The sequence below is a fragment of the Rhamphochromis longiceps genome, linkage group LG6 (genome assembly GCF_057381845.1).
Source record: "Rhamphochromis longiceps isolate RC_006_pf linkage group LG6, R_longiceps_female_GT1.1, whole genome shotgun sequence".
Taxonomy (NCBI): Eukaryota; Metazoa; Chordata; class Actinopteri; order Cichliformes; family Cichlidae; genus Rhamphochromis; species Rhamphochromis longiceps.
The window spans coordinates 20,443,031-20,460,901 of NC_140562.1; the positions used below are offsets into that span (position 1 = coordinate 20,443,031).

Here is a 17,871-nt window from a genome sequence, read left to right on the forward strand (position 1 = left end):
AACCTCGATGAAGAATGGATGGAGGGCAGGAGGCGGGGGCGCTAAGAAAGGGAGGGCGGTTGGCACTGAGGGTTCAGTCATTAGGATAATGAACCCACAGCTGAGTGGGATTTGGGAGACCTCTAGTGGCTGAAGAAAGCACAAACTTACATTTACAGAACACTGATGGTACGATAAAGATTATTTACATAGTGTATAAAAGCAAATCCAGTTCTTAGTGACCTGGAGGAAATGAATCACGCCTTCTTGATCTTGTGACTGCTTCAAACTACATCTGCCGGCTTTTAAAGGTGAGATATTTCAGGCATAAGTCAGATGTGCCATTTTGGTTACATAACAGTGATTCTTCCACACTAGCAGAAAGACAATATCTAAAATACAAATTCAGGAGCTTATTGTACTTTTTCTCATTTATGCAAATGTGTGCATATTTAATGAGAACATCTCATTTGCATATGATATCCATGGTGATACGTTTTATTTGAAAACCATAAATATTAGTTTTTCAGTGACGTGACATTACAACAAGCTTGAAAGGCCACATTCGGAGTAATTGTGTTTATTCCAAGCAAGAAATCTCCAACTCAGCTCTTACATGAAACTTCGTTTATATTTCTAAAGCTGCTTTTTTTTAAACAGATGGATTTTATTTATACAGCATTCAGACACTGATTTATGAACATTTATTCATATTTTTCTGGTTTATCAAATGATAAAAACAGATTTTATAAAGACTCTAATGACCTTGGCTTTAGTCATTGTCCAATTCGATTTATGATCTGCAAAACTATGCCAATAACAGGGGTGACAATGCCTCATCAAAAATACACTTTCATAAAACTTGCAATACAGAGCATTAGACAGACCGGAAATTTTCATGGTGATCTAAACAGTTTTCTCTCTGTAGTCACCTGTAGCGTTTCTCCTCTATTGATCCTGTAAGTAAGAAATAACTACAAGTTTAAACAAATTAACCACTTTTTTTTTTTTTATCACTTATTCAATTCAGGGTCTTGTTTCTCCCACAAAAAGAAAATTATTTGAAAAGGTAGAGATGAGTGAAAATTTCAAGTTATTATTGCAAAATGTTGACTTAATGAGTCAAACTTCTGGGTGAGTTGAAATTTTGACTAATAGATGACTTGTTTTATCTGCCCAGTGGCAGAAACAAGCTTCCGTATGCTTGTCTTTTTGGGAAAAGAAGCCTGATTACCTGGAAAGACCTCCCTCAGGCACGGAGAGGAACATCCAAACTCCACACTGAAAAACTGTTGGATCTGAACCCAGGACCTTGTTCCAGCAGGATTACAATCCTACCTCCTTGAGCACACCTGATCTCGGACACTGAGCAAGGGTCGGGCCCGGTTAGTACTCGGATGCACCGCCTGGGAATACCAGGTGCTGTGAGCTTAGAGTGGCTGTGGTTCAGGAGGTCGAGCAGGACATCTACTAATTGAAAGGTCGGGGGTTCAACTCCTGGCTGCTCCAGGTCTGCGTGCCAAGATGATGATCCCGGTGCGTTCATCGGAGTGTGAATGTTATATAGAAAGGACTTGGATGTACTAAAAAATGCTTGTGTTGTAAAAACTGCTTTTAGTGCTCAAGTAGAAAAGTGCTATATAAGAACCAGCCCACAATGCAAAAGGTAATAAGCTCTCAATACCAGTTTAAGTGACTTACTGTGTGTCAGAAGTACCAGCAAGTTTACACAAATTTAATGCCACGTGTACACAATCTCATAATTAGACCAACGGGACAAACACAAGGGAGTTCTTCAACATCATTGTGCTGACAGCTTCGACTGTTGGACTATGATGTTACAGAAACCAAACAGCCTTTTCTATCTCATCGATATATTTTTGTTTTAGCATTTATTGGCATTTTCAGTGAGCTCAGGGGGTTTTACACTGTAAGTTAACGATTCTACAGTATTAGAGAAAAAACCGCAACAATCACACGACTCCCCGTGAGCGAGGAAACATCTGACAGAAGCAGGCTCAGGGACAGGCGGCCATCTGCCACAACCGGTGGGTAGCGATGGAGAGGAAGAGAAGAAGAAAGAGAGGATAAGGAGACAGGGCAACCTGGGACAAGAATGTTACAAAAGGGATTCTTTAGACTTTCAGAAAACTTGACCTCTGACCTTGACCTTTAGATCGAGGTCACCGGGATTTGAACACATCTGAGATTTTTAGTAGATGCACCTATGGCATCAATTTGAAAATCGAGTCATCGCATTCACACACTTGGACGTCCACGCCACCTGCTCGCCCGGTGGGTTGAAGACAATACTCCAGTGTGCGAATTCAGAAAATCGAATCAACAAACTGGATTTGAACTTTATGTGACCTCGCATTTTCTTCTGGTTTAAAGAACACTTACAACCCTACAGGACTCCTGGACTAAAACTGGAGGCCACAGCCAGGCTTTCCCTCAGTCTTCAGATGTCAGTTTGGAGTCTGGAAATTATGATGTGTACGTTTACATACGTTTATATATTAAAAAAAAATAGCTGACGGATTAACAGACACTAAAAATAACAGGTGCAGCCTACGAGTACATAATGGGTGGGAAATACCCTGTGTATAGATTAGACTGTATAAGAATATGCCGCTGACACCGGCGTCTGCTGCGGGGTCCCTGAATAAAGCAGCTGCAGCAGCCTCTTTAAATAATAAAGTAATAAAGTAGCTGCACCGGCATTATGAGTGCGTGACTTCTCTTTGTGTTCAGTCCTCCGGTGGTGTCCGGGAGCGCAGCGCAGTATGAACTTAATTCTGGAAATATTAAAGTGTGTTTTGCCTGAATTCGAAGCAACCGTACAGCTGAGTCATTCAGACGAAGCCCAGCGCTGACATTTCTGGCTCCGGAGAGCCGAAAAGAAATGTCATTAAATCTCTGACAAATCTCAGGGCTAATATTCGTAGAGGTAACATTAATCACTCGGCCCTTTTTCATATCGTGAGCAAACACGCAGCGGTAGAAGAGCTCGGCCAACTGCGCCGGCAGATTTAATGTAATTCACTTGTCCACTTAAGATTCAAATTGTTCTTTAATAGAAACCAAACAGTGGATTAAAAAACAAACAAAAAAAGAAAAAACACTGATTCAAAGCCTCGATGCTTTCCTGAGGAAAACCTGTTATTAGAGCAACATCTTCAGTAGTTCAGCAGCAGAAACACGGGGCTCTAACTAAATCGATTCTACCCAAGCCCGATCCTTTCATTGACGCTTTGTGGCTCGCAAATAGGCTGTTATTACTGATATTACTGATCGTGAGGAACGAGTCACAGCTTTACTGTAACACGCCGTTCATGATAGTGAAAGATACCGCTCAAACTATTCTTCAACTGCAACCACACGACCTTTGAATCCTCCTTCACTGATCTCGTTAAAACTTGTCCGTAGTGTCCAAAAGAGACGGTCGCTTCCGCGTTTCACATCTCGGACTCTCAACGCATCTCATTTTTGCCAAACGCGAGTGCGTCTCGGAGCCGCTGACGAGAAATGACGACTTTCAGCGCTCTTCCTGCTCTTGTGACTTGGATGAAAGCAATCAGAAAGCGAAGCCTCTGTAGACGGGGGGTGACTCTCACGTATTTAAATTTTTAAATCGTGTGTTAAAAGAGCAGAGATCGAGTCTTTTTGTGCAAACCGCAGAGCCAAGGTCATTTTCTCGCTCTCCTTTTCAGTGAGTGATCCGTTCCTTATCTGACAGTGCAGTCCCAGTGATTACTGTGATGAAGAGGATGAAGAAAAGGCTCTGAGAAGCAGGTCAGCAGCCAGTCCTGGAGAGATGGCTCCTTTGGTGACCCTCTCCTCGAGGTGGGGTAGAGCTTCTCTGACACCGGGGTGATTTTGGAAATGGCACAGGACGCTCTCCTGGATCAGACTCCACATCCACACCTTCTGCTGGGCCGTCCGCCTGCCCTGCAGCTCACCGCTGGCCAGCGCGGCCTCCCGGTATGCCTCCATCTTGGCCCAGACCTCTGGGATGCCCTCGAAGGTTTGCGAGGAAGCCCGCACCACCTGCGGGTGGAGAAGGTGAGGGGTGGGAAGATTCATGATTCAGCTGTTCAAAATGAGCGTTTCACAGTCACAGCAAAATATACAGAACAGAGAAAGTTTTATATTGTTAATGGATTTTTATGCCTCCTGTAGGTCATGAAGTCTTTAAAGCAAATCATCATTTTCATTTCAAGGTCATGTCAGTAGCACGAAAATGACAGCAGCTGCCAGAGGTAAGTTCAGATCTCTGGAAGAGTATGTTTAAGAAAAGCCGCAGTTCCACTAATGGCCACTTGAGGCTGACCCCAAAACCGAAACAATCCCCATTGAATCTAATGTTAAACAGTATCAAAAAGCACATTTACAGCTCCATATACTTTAGACTTCTATGGCGGTTTCCTCTCTTCATGACAGCTGAACAGTGGAGGATTTTGTTTTTTAATTTTTAAGACAAATCAACAGATCTGGATGCTGGTAAGATGTGGGCTGTTTGGGAAAAAAATGAAATGGCCTTTAAATGGTAAATGGCCTGTACTTTTATAGCGCTTTACACTACATTCAGTCATCCACACATTCACACACTGGTGATGGCAAGCTACATTGTAGCCACAGCCGCCCTGACAGAGGCGAGGCTGTAGGCCTACCACCAGTAGGAAACGGGTGAAGTGTCTTGCCCAAGGACACAACGACCGAGACCGTCAGAGCCGGGGATCGAACCGGCAACCTTCCGATTACAAGACGAACTGCCAACTCTTGAGCCACGATTGCCCCAAGAAATGAACTGAAACAATTTTGTGAACTAAAATAAAAACAGAGGAACTGTCTTTAGCTTCAGCATCTGTTAGCTTGGTGAAAATGCCGAGGCATTGATGAATGTGTTTACTGAAACTCAGGGCGTCTACAAGACTGTGAGACAACCGCTTTTGAAAAGTTTTGTTTCTCTCGTTCTGTATTTTTTTTTTTTTTGACAAACACTTTCCTTAAAATAATAAAAGACTGAAACTAATAAAAACTAAACAAAAACTAAACATTTTCAAAGTGTAGTAAGAAATACTTCTCTGAAAACTAACTGCAACTAAACTGAAGTCAAAATAAAGTCAAAATGAAATGAAATGAAAATTATTAGATAGTTCACATGAAAACAGTCAGCCCGTTGCAGGATTTCCATTAGTTTTACCAACAGTTGCTGCACTTTGTCTTCTCTGCATGCGTGCATACCTGCACAACTGGCTACAGGAAGGTCTTTTGCATACACCTGTTGGGTCTGACTGAGCTTGGATGGGGGACCACCGCCACATCTCCCCAAACAAACCACGCCGGGGTGGGAAAACAAACCAGAGCTCGACCCCATGCGACCAACAGATATGTGCTTTTAACTTTATACGTTCACTTTGATATACCGATGTGTGTTTTTATGTTTTAAAATGTCTCATTTTTTCCTGTCGACTTCAGCTTTAATGTTTTATTTTTTAACTACAAGTGCAACATGCACTGCTGAGCCAACCGTGGCACATTTACATTGATGTTTTTCAAATGCCAGTGATGATTAAATCCTGAGCAGGTTACCGGTTCACCAGTACAGACTGCTGAACAGGAAGTCTTCTTGGGAAAAGCCAACCTGAGCTTCCTACAATACACAATAAATGTAGAGGTTATTATTAAAAATAAAGGTTTAACCGAAGACGGGCTTTAAGCTTCCCCCCCGCGATCATTAAGAGAACATTTTGGATGCGGTAAATGCATCAGAGTCTGGGAGTTCTGCATTTAAGGTTTTTTCCTTTCAGTGCACCTCCAGCCTACAAGAAGCTGTCAAGTCACTACGCAAATATCAAGCATTCGTCTGTCCTTAACACCTCGTTCACGCAGGCAATCCGGGGATAAATGTCACTTATGTGTTTAGTACTTCGACTGCACGTCTCTCCTCAAAGCTTAATGCAGATCCGAGAGCGCATGATGAAATTCAGAGTAACATTGAGTTTGTTGAAAGCGGGCTCCAGGTTTACAAGTAGACACAAAGCTCCATTCAGATGTGCAGATCCTTTCTTTGCCGTCTTCTATTAAACACCAGCTGACAATCAAATTTGAGTCACTTACACAGCTCAGAATATAAATGGCAGCTGTGATCAAAATCCACTTACACACGTTCCAGTTACAACGTTAAGGTGAGAAGAAGAAAGATCATGTGACTTACTGTACTTACAGCATATTCTCTCATATAAATGATCTTTTTAAAACTACTTAATACATTCACAGACCGCCTTACCTCTGCTGGTATCTAGTTACACAAATGCTTGTAGTTCTCCAGGTTTTCAGGTGTTACACAAATCTTTCTAATATTCGTCTCTCCGCCGTCACATTGGTTTTGTTTCCGCTGGCCGCAACATTGAAAGCTTTAAAGCCGCTCTCACTGTTCCTCCGTAAGAAATCATCAAGAAGCCACTAAAAGCTGAGAGGGAAAACAAGCTTCTTGTAATCTGGATGTAACAGCTCTTAAAGAGGCACTTGAGGAATTTTGTATTGCATTTCTAAAACACCAGGGAACAAAGAAAGCTTCAATGACCCTACGGCTTTCATGACATCTAAAATAGATTTGTGTTAACACAACATGTCTTGGAAATGCCATTCAAAGACGTCGGTCTGTCCGTCTCCTGGATTTACAATAAAGTAGCCTTGAAGCTCAAACTGAAATCAAGATTAATTTATCTAATCTTACAAACCCAATATTAGAAGTGCTGTGAAGTTACAAAAAACTCATCTGAAACAACATTTAAATCTAAAAGCACCAAAATAAAATCAGAAACACGAAAGAGCAGAGACATAAAATCATAGTGTTCCTGATTTCTAATTTTTTTTGTATATTTGTCAAACCTGCATTATTTAGATCATAAAACACATTTTATTATTAGACGAGGATAACCTGAGTAAATCACGTCATCTTGGTGGCTGTTTATGTTCCCCCCTCTGCTAACCCCACAGCTGCATGTGACACTATCCACTCTGCCATAGCTCGGCTACAGACTCAGCACCCGAGTGCCTTTATTGTGATCTCGGGTGACTTCAACCATGTATCACTGGACAATACACTACCAACATTCAAACAATATGTGGACTGTCCCACCAGGGGAGAGAAAACTTTAGACTTACTGTATGCTAACGTCAAGGATGCATACAGCTCCTCCTCCCTCCCCCCACTTGGTAGGTCAGATCATAACCTGATTCACCTCACCCCCCGCTATGTGCCAATTGTGAGGAGGGAACCTGTGACCACCAGGACTGTCAGGAGGTGGTCAGAGGAGGCCTTAGCAGAACTACAGGGCTGTTTCGAGGTGACCGACTGGGAAACACTCTGTGAGCCTCACGCCGAGGACATCAATGGGCTTACTGAGTGTATCACAGACTACATAACTTTCTGCACCGACTCCATTGTTCCAGCTCAGACTGTTCATTGTTACCCAAATAACAAGCCGTGGGTGACTAAGGACATCAAAGCCCTCCTCAACAACAAGAAGAGGGCTTTCAGAGGGGGCAACAAAGAGGAGGTGAGGAAGGTCCAGGTGTTACTAAAGGACAAGATCAGAGAGGCTAAGGACAATTACAGGAGGAAGCTGGAGTGGAAACTCCAGCAGAACAGCATGAGAGAGGTGTGGAGGGGCATGAAGACCATCACTGGATTCAGGCCAACCAACAGCAGGGGAGCTGAGGGAGGTGAGAATAGAGCCGACGAGTTGAATCTGTTTTTCAATAGATTCGACACCACAGTGTCTGCTCCCACCCCCACAACCTCACCTGCAGTCAGCCTGGAATCCAGAGCCACACCACTGTGCCAGCCTCTCTCTTCACATGTTGCCTCCTGTGAGATTCCTGACACCCCTCCCCCACCCATCACCTTCACTCAATACCAGGTTGAGATGCAAATGAGGAGACTTCACTCAGGCAAGTCTGCTGGACCAGACGGAGTGAGTCCCCTTGTCCTCAAGACCTGTGCCCCCCAGCTGTGTGGAGTCTTTCATAAACTGTTTATGCTGAGTCTGAGTCTGCAGAGGGTCCCGATGATGTGGAAGACATCATGCCTCGTCCCTGTACCAAAGACGCCTCGTCCCAGTGGCCCCCAGGATTACAGGCCCGTGGCACTGACCTCCCACATCATGAAGACCCTGGAAAGGCTCATCCTGGACCAGCTGCGACCCATAGTAAGACCACATCTGGATCCCCTTCAGTTCGCTTATCAGCCTCGTCTCGGAACAGAGGACGCCATCATCTACCTGCTCAATCGTGTCTACACCCATCTGGACCAGCCGGCGAGCACTGTGAGGGTCATGTTTTTTGACTTTTCCAGTGCTTTCAACACCATCAGGCCGACCCTCCTGGGTGATAAGTTAGCAGCGATGCAGGTGGATGCTTCTCTGGTGTCCTGGATTGTTGATTACCTGACAGGAAGACCACAATATGTACGTCTCCCACAGTGTGTGTCTGACAAGGTGATTAGCAACACAGGGGCACCACAGGGGACTGTCCTCTCCCCCTTCCTCTTCACCCTCTACACCACAGACTTCAGCCACTGCACAGAGACCTGCCATCTTCAGAAGTTTTCTGATGACTCTGCGGTGGTTGGATGCATCAGCAGGGATGATGAGACAGAGTACCGGGCTGTGGTCGACTCCTTTGTCACGTGGTGTGAGCAGAATCATCTGCAGCTCAACGTGGCAAAGACCAAGGAACTGATCGTGGACTTCAGGAAGACCAGGAAACACTTGACCCCTGTTTCAATCCAGGGGGTCAGTGTTGACATTGTGGAGGACTATAAATACCTTGGAGTACACATTGACAATAAACTGGACTGGGCTAAAAACACCACAGCACTTTACAGGAAGGGCCAGAGTCGTCTCTATTTTTTGAGGCGACTGAGGTCCTTCAACATCTGCCAGAAAAGGCTGAGGATTTTCTATGAGTCTGTTGTGGCCAGTGCGATCCTCTATGCTGTTGCATGCTGGGGGAGCAGGCTGAGGGTCGCAGATGCCAACAGACTTAATAAACTGATCCGTAAGGCCAGCAATGTTGTGGGGATGGAGCTGGACTCCCTCAAGGTGGTGTCGGAGAGGCGGATGCTGTCCAAGATAAAGACAATGTTGGATAACACCTCCCACCCACTCCATGACATGCTGGTCAGTCACAGGAGCTCGTTCAGTGAGAGACTGAGATTACCCAAAAGCACCACTGAACAACACAGGAAATCATTCCTGCCTGTGGCCATCTCCCTGTACAACGCATCCACTTAACACACTGTTTGCTGCTACAGCTACACATGTTTCTTTTCCAACTATTTATTTATAAGTGACTTATGTATGTATGTATGTATATATATGTATATATTGTACTATTCTTAGTTAGCGTATTGTCTGTCTTGTCTTAATGTTGGTTTAAAATGGAGCACTGTAACAAAAAATAATTTCCCCCAGGGATCAATAAAGTATTCTGATTCTGATTCTGATTCTAAATACAATATGCAGTTTTTAAGCGATGATTTTGTTTATTAGATGGGAAAAAAGTCCAAACCTGTGCGGCCCTATGTGATAAACTATTTGCCCCCTAAACCTGATAACTGGTTGATCCTGGCTTGGTAAGTAAGAGCTGCAATCAAGTGTTTGTAATAACTGGCGATGAGTCTTTCACATCGCTGTGGAGGAATTTCGTCTCACTCTTATTTGCAGTGTTGTTTTAATTCAGACACATTGCAGGGTTTTTGAGCCTTTTTAAGGTCACGCCAAGGAATCTCACTTGGATTTGAGACTTCGACAATGCAGTGATGTGAGACGTTGTGTTCTTTTTGCGTCAGCAGTGGTTTTCACCTTGAACTCTCTCATGGTTGCCTTTTTTGCCCAGACTCATGTTGAATCATGAACTCTGACATGAACTGAGACATGTGAGGCCTGCGGTTCTCCGAATGTTGTTCTGTGACCTCCTGGCTGAGTCCTCGATGAGCTCTTGGAGTAATTTTGGTAGGCCGGTCACTCCTGGAAAGGTTCACCACTGTTCCAAGTTTTCTCCATTTGTGAATAATGGCTCTCACTGTGGTTATAAGTCCTGAAGCCTTATAAACAGCTTTGTAACTCTTTCCAGACTAATAGATATCAACGAATTTATCTCTCAGCTGTTTTTAGTTTCTTTAGATTGTGTTGCTCTTTGAGATCTTTTAGCCGGCTTCACTTTATCAGACAGAGTCGGTTTAAGTGATTTCTTGATGCAGCCAGTCTGGCAATAACCAGCGCTGGGTGTGACTAGTAAAACTAAGCACAGGTTTCCAAAAATGTGATTAATCACAGTTAATTCATGATGTGCATGCACTGTGTATATGAATGTAATCGTTTTTTAAGCAACATGTCTAAAACCTTTTTCTAGTTTCACTGTCCAAAATCTGCCATTTTTTTTCTGACATCAGTGTAATCAGTCTTTGGGGGTTTTGGGTTGTTGGATGGACAACAAAGATTAAATTTAAAGACGACCCGTCGTGCTTCTCAACTCTGGGACCATTTACCTTTTGCAATTTCCTACATAACATAGACCAAAGGATTAAGTGATTGTGAAGAGAACCATAAAAGTCGCCTCACATGCCACCAAGAGTTTAATCATCAAGTCAAAATAGTATTTATGTCACATCATAGTGCCACGCAAAGCAGAGCAAGAGACTAAATCTCTGCCATACAGTCGGGAAACAGACACGAATATGCACAACAAAGCCGAGCGTGAAGCATAAAGAGAGAGGAGCTGTAAGAGAAGCCTATCAGATTTTATGAGAACGAGCACTTTTCTAATCAGTGAAATGCATGACGCAGCAGCCGAGTATCCAGTGCATTGGGAGCGGGGGGTGGGGGGTAATAAGGACTGGTAGGTGGGGGTGCTTCCTGGCTGCTTGCCCGGTGGGCAGATGCAGCACTGGGCTGGGAAAACAAAGGGACAAGGCTAGCCAGGCGAGCGGGTGAGGTGGGACACTGCAGCACTAGTGCCGTCATGTTATGATGACCCACCCCCACACTCCTCCTCCTCCTGGGTCAGCTGACCTCTCTGTGGGATATCTTGTTGGGTCCATGTGCTGTAGCTGCCCAGCAGAGCAAACACCAAACACCACCAAATCCTTGTTACCGACTCCTTGCATCATTACATCACTACACACACACACCTTAGGGTTCCAGGATTTGGACTGTCTCCTGAGCAGTTTGAGTGCGCTGGTGTATTCAGCCTGGATCCTCCTGGCCGGCACCACCAGGTCTCCGTCTGACTTTGTCACCACGACCAACTCGGCCCTTTCGATTATGCCCCTCTTGATGCCCTGAACAGAGATTTTGTCATTAGAGAGGAGGATGATTAAACGATGAAAACGCTGCCTGATGCCTGAGCTCCTCAAGGCTCCTGCACGGAGCTGCGGTCAAGTGTTTTCAAGCCTGAGACTTTAAAAGTCTTAAGACTTTCTTTCCATTCAACATGGCTGATTTTTGCAGTCGATATCCAAAGATAGATGGAATCGAATTGTATAAATATTTTCTTTCTGTACAGAACTGTGCTAAAGTAAATGGCCGACCCTTAACCCTAACCCCAGGTATGAGAACTGGACTGAAAAAGCAAAGGAAAACTTTGAAAGTCCTTCAGAAAGCCTGGAGAAATATTGCTCATGACCACTTAAAGAAATGAGACTTTTGCACATTACAACACCTCTGATATAGTTAGGTTTTCTATGATTAGCTCAAATAATCCCATATAAAAATATACGGTGGTATGTGTAGACCATGAGCTAACTGTACATTTTGACTCTGAGTAACACAGGTTGATTATTAAGCACTAATTTACTGGAATGAATTTTCAAGCGTGCTGCTTTCCTCATGTGTTCATGTCCGAGTGTTTCCACATTACCAATAGTTATTATAATTAAAACAAATGCCACTTCAGCTACCTACTGTCCCACCATAATCACTGTAGCATTAATCATCATGAGGAAGGCTAATGAAGTGAATAATTTTCCTAATTAATTAAGTGGCGAGCATATACTTATTGTGAGCCTGTTTATCTTTACAAAAAAAACGTGGACACACAATCTGCTTTTGCTTATAAACAGTGCTTCATAAATATATTCATCAGGTAATTTAGTTTAGGTTTTATAATTCTGATGAATTTAAAGATCGTTGATATCAGATAATCAGCGGCTGATAAATGACAGCAGCTCAATCAAAAACTGGTTTTATTCCCCTACACATTAGCACGAAATTAACAATGACTAAATTTTACTGGTCGATTACTTTGTTCCAGCTCCACAGATGAGCTGAAGCACGCTTGTTTTCACTGACCTGGAGTTCATCGCCCCCTGCTGGTGGAATCAGCAACACAAACATGTCAACCATGTCTGCCACTGCGAACTCTGACTGGCCGACTCCTGGAGGAAAAACAAAAAAAGAAGAAAGATGACAAAACAGAGGACTAGTTTAACGATCACTGCTGACTGATAACACGACAAAGTTTGATACGACACAGTATCCTCTCATCTGAAACTAAATCTACAGTCCTATACAGCCTCACGCTTTTCAAACGATACATCCAACAGTCACACTAAATATTTGCCTGCGTTTGCGTTGTCTGAAAATCTAAAGAATTTAAAGGAAAGCTGGTCCTGGTGAGGACTTGCTCAGTCATTCAAAAATCATGAAAGCTGATGAATAATCATGAGCTTTCACAAACTTCAGAGCGCTCACAGTGAATCAATTTTAGCCTGGAGATGCAGAGCAGGTGCCTGATGACTGGCGCTGCTATCAGACATCACATTGAACAAATTGAACAAATTATGTTTGCATTAAAAAAAAAAAAAACTTAGTACAAGCAGAAGAACAAATACTTGCTGAGATTATGGCTTTAACACGCTTACTCCGAGGGTTCGCGTCACAGCATCTTACCTACAGTCTCCACAAGGACGATGTCGTAACCTGCTCCCTCGCAGAGAACAATGGCCTCGTTGGTTGTTCTGGTGACACCTCCGAGTGTTCCCGAGGTCGGCGATGGCCTGATGAAGGCGTCCATGTCTCTTGAGAGCTCAGTCATACGAGTCTTATCGCCCATCAGAGACCCTGCAGCAAGAGGGATGAGTCACTTGGCAGCAGTTTTACTGTGCAGTGCTGCTTGTAATTACTCAGTGATTTCAGCCTATTCAAAGAGGACCTATTCTGCTTGTTTCCTGCTCTATATTTTATATTCTCTCAAATAAAAATAGCCTGATTCATTTATGGAAAATAAATGGTTTAAAGCAAGCAGTTTTAACTTCTCTCTCTTTAAGGCCACCACCTGTGGTAGACAACTTTCTGCTGCGGGGCTCTGCACCTGAAATGGTCGTGTTAAAGAGATCCCTGCTCAGTGACTTTACACCAAGAGCAGAAAGGAACAGTCAACATACCTCGTTATTTGAAACTTTGACCGATATGAACATTTATCTCCGTCATCGTATGTTTCTACACAAATCAGGAAAAGCACTTTAATACAGCCAAACATAAACAGCACAATATTCCCTGAACCTAAATCCAGCATCTTTAAACATTACATAAAATTTCCCTGTGCGCTGTAAAGCTCAAAATAATAATAGTTCATCTGTATCACAGTAAAAGCAGATGATGAACGTGTCAGCGGTTACCCCCAGTGGTGCAGGAGGATGGGTCGACAGCCAGCACTGCAACTTTATGTCCACGTCCTGTCAGCATCTTCCCCACCACCTCGATGAAGGAGGACTTTCCTGCTCCGGGGGGTCCAGACAGACCTGAGAAATCAAAGAGATCTCATCAGTTTGCAACAAACAGTGACGATGACACTTATTTACGTAGCACATTCCATTACATCAGTCGGTTATTGAATGTACGCACAGATGTAATTGATCTCAAGTGAGCAGGCAGCTTGTTCCAAAGACGCAGAGCACAGTAACTGAACCCTTCAGGTTACTTGGATCTGATTGTGGAACCAGTTAAAAGAACCTGATGACCTAAGAGGTCTGACTTGGTTGTCAGATATGTACTGGAAGGCCAAACCATTGAGAACTTTGTGAACATACAGAAGTGATTTTATATGGTAATGAGAGCCAATGAAGTGGTCTTCAATACTGGGATAATGTGGTCAAATTTCCATGTACCTGTAAGGATTCTGGCTGCTGTGTTTTGGATAAGCTGAAGACGGCCCATTGATGATTTGAGTGTTAAAATAATCTAACCTTTGTGATATGAATGCACGGAGTCAGTCTGAAATTGTAATTTCTAACCTTAGATATACTTTTAAGTGACAGGTAACCTTATTGATCTGGTTATCAAAAGTGAGATCACTGTCCAAAATGATGCCTGACTTGTTCACTGTGTGACGAGAAATGAATGATAAATATGAACAGGTTTTTTTGTCTCTGACTTTTTTTGGACGAGTATTTCTGTCTCGTCTCTGCTCAGTTCTAAAAGGTTTTAAGACATCCACCAGTTAAGGTCATTAATGCAGCTTATTAGTTTGTGAACAGAGGTTAGATCATTAAAGGAAAGTTACAAGTACAACTGTGGATCATCTGCATAAAAATGGTAGTCATGATTCTTGTGGGAGGGAGGTTAAACTGTAATGGATGGCACCAAACAGCCCCAAGAGCTGATTTCTACTAACCTAATTTAAATTTATGTGCTAAAGTAACTACACAATATTGTTTCTACTTTCTGCTTTTAAAGCTTTAATAACGCAGAGTTTAAATGTAAAAATGTTAAACTCTTTTTTTTTTTTTTTTTTTTGTTAAACACACTTCACTTTGGGGTCAAGTCTGAAGAAATCTGAATGCAAATTTATGTGACTGTTTCTTTGCACCACATAGAACATCGGAGCCACTGCTGCAGAAACCGTCTGATGAAGGATTCATGGCAGAGGTGACGTGTTTATACTACAAGGTGTGTTAAACATAAGGCCCTGGGGGCCGAACTAAAACACAAAAGGGTCCAAATAAGCCCACTGCAATCTTTGCAAAGCCTGAAAATTTCAGAGAATTCATCCCCCCGGAAATTGCACCACTATCCTTGTGGTGGGGATTTCAGCATTAGGACATATTTACTGGCTGTGACTTTGTTTTTTAACGTAAAAAAAAGTGTGAAATGAGAAACTATTTTATGAGAAACTATTTTACAACAGCAGTTGTAAAATAGTCTTCATATGAAGGTTTCGTGTCTTATAGCTCCACTGTGATCTGTAGGTTATAATGCGGATACAATGGCAGTAGCCTTAGTTTAAATGTACTTATTTTAATACATTTTAGGTTCAAAGACACTTAGAGACAAGAAAAACTGAGTTCAGACAACCGCCACAGACTTAAGCCTACACACCTACTCTGAAGGCCACTGGCTTCCCTCCATTGCGGCTCTCCTGCTCCCTCCTGTAAGCCAGGACCCTCTGCAGCAGCACCTGGGCCAGCTCTTTCTTTCTGGGATGCTGGGTCTCCACCAAAGTGATGCACTCTGCCAAAGACGCCCGCTGTCCTCCGATCAGCCCGTCATAAAGTTTATTCAGCAGTCTCTGCTCAGGCCCACTCAGGTCCTGTATGTGCTGGCTGGCTGCTGTGCTTTCAGTCCGTGTGTGCTGGCAGCTGTGAGGCGGGACGATGCTCCGGTACTGAGGGCGTGAAGCAGTGAAGCAGTGCCAACTGTGAAGGCGGCACGTCTCGGTGAGTGCGGGGGCAGTGGATGAGGAGATGTGGCGGAGGAGAGCGAGGCTAAACTGTCTCATTGTGTGTCAAAGGTAGGGCGGTCTGGGAGGGCGTACAGGCTTACAGTTAATTTATCCAGCGGTACTTCCAGCTGAGGTGCTTACAAACGTCACCGTTACAGCAGTTATAATAGTCACCGTCAGGCTAATGTGTATTCTTTCTAACGTCAGCACGTAATGTACTCGTTGAAGGCAGTTGTTAAAGACGTAGTTTGGACAAAATAGCCACAAAGTGTGAAAACTAAACTCACTCTGACCTCGTCCCAGTTGCACGGAGACGTTACAGGTTACCTATCGCCATCGTTTCATTCATTCACTTCCGTTTCCGTTGACGTCTGACACCGCCCACCGCAGTATTTCCGTCGGTTTATTTGGAAAGTAAAACGTTTCCCAAATACATCTAAAATCTGCCACAGAAGTTTAAATGTGCGATTCGTTACTTTTTTTCTTTGTGTGTGTGTTTTTTAATAACAGACGAAAGTAGTTAAATGAACATTTAAATATGGCAGTTGGCCATTTTAGCCAGCAGGTGGCAGCAGATGTTAACCTTCACATCTTATCAAATCAAATCAAATCAAATTCAAATTTTATTTGTCACGTACACAGTCATACACAGTACGATATGTAGTGAAATGCTTGGACAACTGCTCGTGACCTAAAGAAAACAAAAAAGGAAAAGGCTATGAATAAGATAGGAAATAAATATGAAAAATTAAAAAGGGTAAATTTAACTAGGAAGGAATAAAATATAAATTAAGGTTAAAAATGAAATAACTGTACAACACAAATTAGAATGAAGGGTAAATTTAACTGGGAAGAATAAGATAAAATATATAAATTAAAGTTGAAAATAAAATAACTGTACAACAAAATACACAATACACAATATAGAACTATATAAGAATGTATGAAGAAATCTAAATATAAATAAATATATACACAATAACAGCAGCTGTACAAGTATTAACTGGAAATGAAGAATATAGTGACCAGTGTTGTGCAAAAACAAAGTCCAGAAAGTCCAGTGTGTGTGTAAGAACCATATGTGTGGGTCAGTACTGTGTGGTGGTGTGATTGAGAGACCGTATCGCCTGCGGGAAGAAGCTCCAGGGTTAATTCCCTCTAAAAAAAAAAAAAAAAAAACTAAAAAAAACCCCCAAACTTGATAATACATGCATGTGTTCCGCGTCCTGTGCCACTTTAAATTAGTCAGTATTTCTGGCATGGATCGAGTCTTTAACTACTGTGGCCCAGGCTTTGGAGCAGTCTGCTTCAGGGTGTGAGCAACACCACCATTTTTTCCCTTACAGCAAAAAGTACTAAACTTATTTTCAGCTTGGCTTTATTTAGATTGTCCAATCATTTATTCATTTAATTTTAAACAACTCCCTTATTAAACAGGGATCACCTAACTGGTAGCTATGGATCTTGGGAGGAAATTTTGGGAAGCAAGGCTGAGATGTTTTGGACATGTGCAGAGAAGAGATCGTGGAAACACTTGACAAAGGATGGTGAATATGGGGCTTTCACCATTATTAAAGTTGTGCAAAGATTGTACTTATTGTACTCTGGAAAGAACTCTGGGTTTTAGAAAGATAGCTGAATTCAGTATGAACCTCATTAGAATGCTTCACTGTGCTGCTGGAGCTTGAATAGTGGACCATACGTGAAAGTAATGACAACTCATTAAAAAAAAGTCCCTTTTTAAATTGATTTGATCACAAACAGCAATTTGTTATCATTTTACTGGTAAAAAGAATCAATTAAAGGGGGACTGGAGAAGCTGGTTCAAAAAGCCTTAAAACAACTAAGATGTGTTGAATACTTGGAAACATGTAGCACAGTAACAGGAGCTGGAGACCAGTGAGAAACAAAACAACAATTACAGAGAAAATAATCTATAAAAATATATCTTATAATAAACAAACAACTATTATTTTATCCCTGCTGTTTTTTGAGGTCTACAGTAAAACAAGTTTTCCTGTTTGGCTCAAATATAGCAATAATAATTTATACAATGCCATTTATGGCCTGTATGTTGTGGTGCTTTAAATTCAGTTTTGTAAACAGTGTTGTATGTATGCTGTATGTCAATCACATGAGGAAGAGACTCACTTTTATTCT

General features: G+C 42.5%; 1 protein-coding gene across 1 annotated transcript; it reads right to left on the bottom strand.

The window, feature by feature from the left end:
• Nucleotides 1-525: 525 nt before the first annotated feature.
• On the bottom strand, nt 526-16,051 carry mmaa (metabolism of cobalamin associated A). Its single transcript, XM_085409635.1, has 6 exons — nt 15,369-16,051; nt 13,670-13,792; nt 12,942-13,112; nt 12,342-12,427; nt 11,183-11,332; nt 526-4,029 (listed from the first exon to the last, which is right to left on the bottom strand). Exons 1-6 carry the CDS (start codon nt 15,766-15,768, stop codon nt 3,733-3,735), a joined length of 1,227 nt encoding a protein of 408 aa, XP_085265761.1. The 5' UTR covers nt 15,769-16,051; the 3' UTR covers nt 526-3,732.
• Between the last annotated feature and the right edge of the window lie 1,820 nt (nt 16,052-17,871).

Excerpts from the sequence above, each read along its gene's own strand:
- mmaa (XM_085409635.1), bottom strand. The coding sequence starts at position 15,768 with ATGAGACAGTTTAGCCTCGCTCTCCTCCGCCACATCTCCTCATCCACT. Across the intron at positions 13,793-15,368 it reads GCCAGTGGCCTTCAGAGTAG|GTCTGTCTGGACCCCCCGGA; the intron begins GTGTGTAGGCTT and ends TTGATTTCTCAG. Across the intron at positions 4,030-11,182 it reads CCAAATCCTGGAACCCTAAG|GTGGTGCGGGCTTCCTCGCA; the intron begins GTGTGTGTGTGT and ends CTCCACCCGCAG.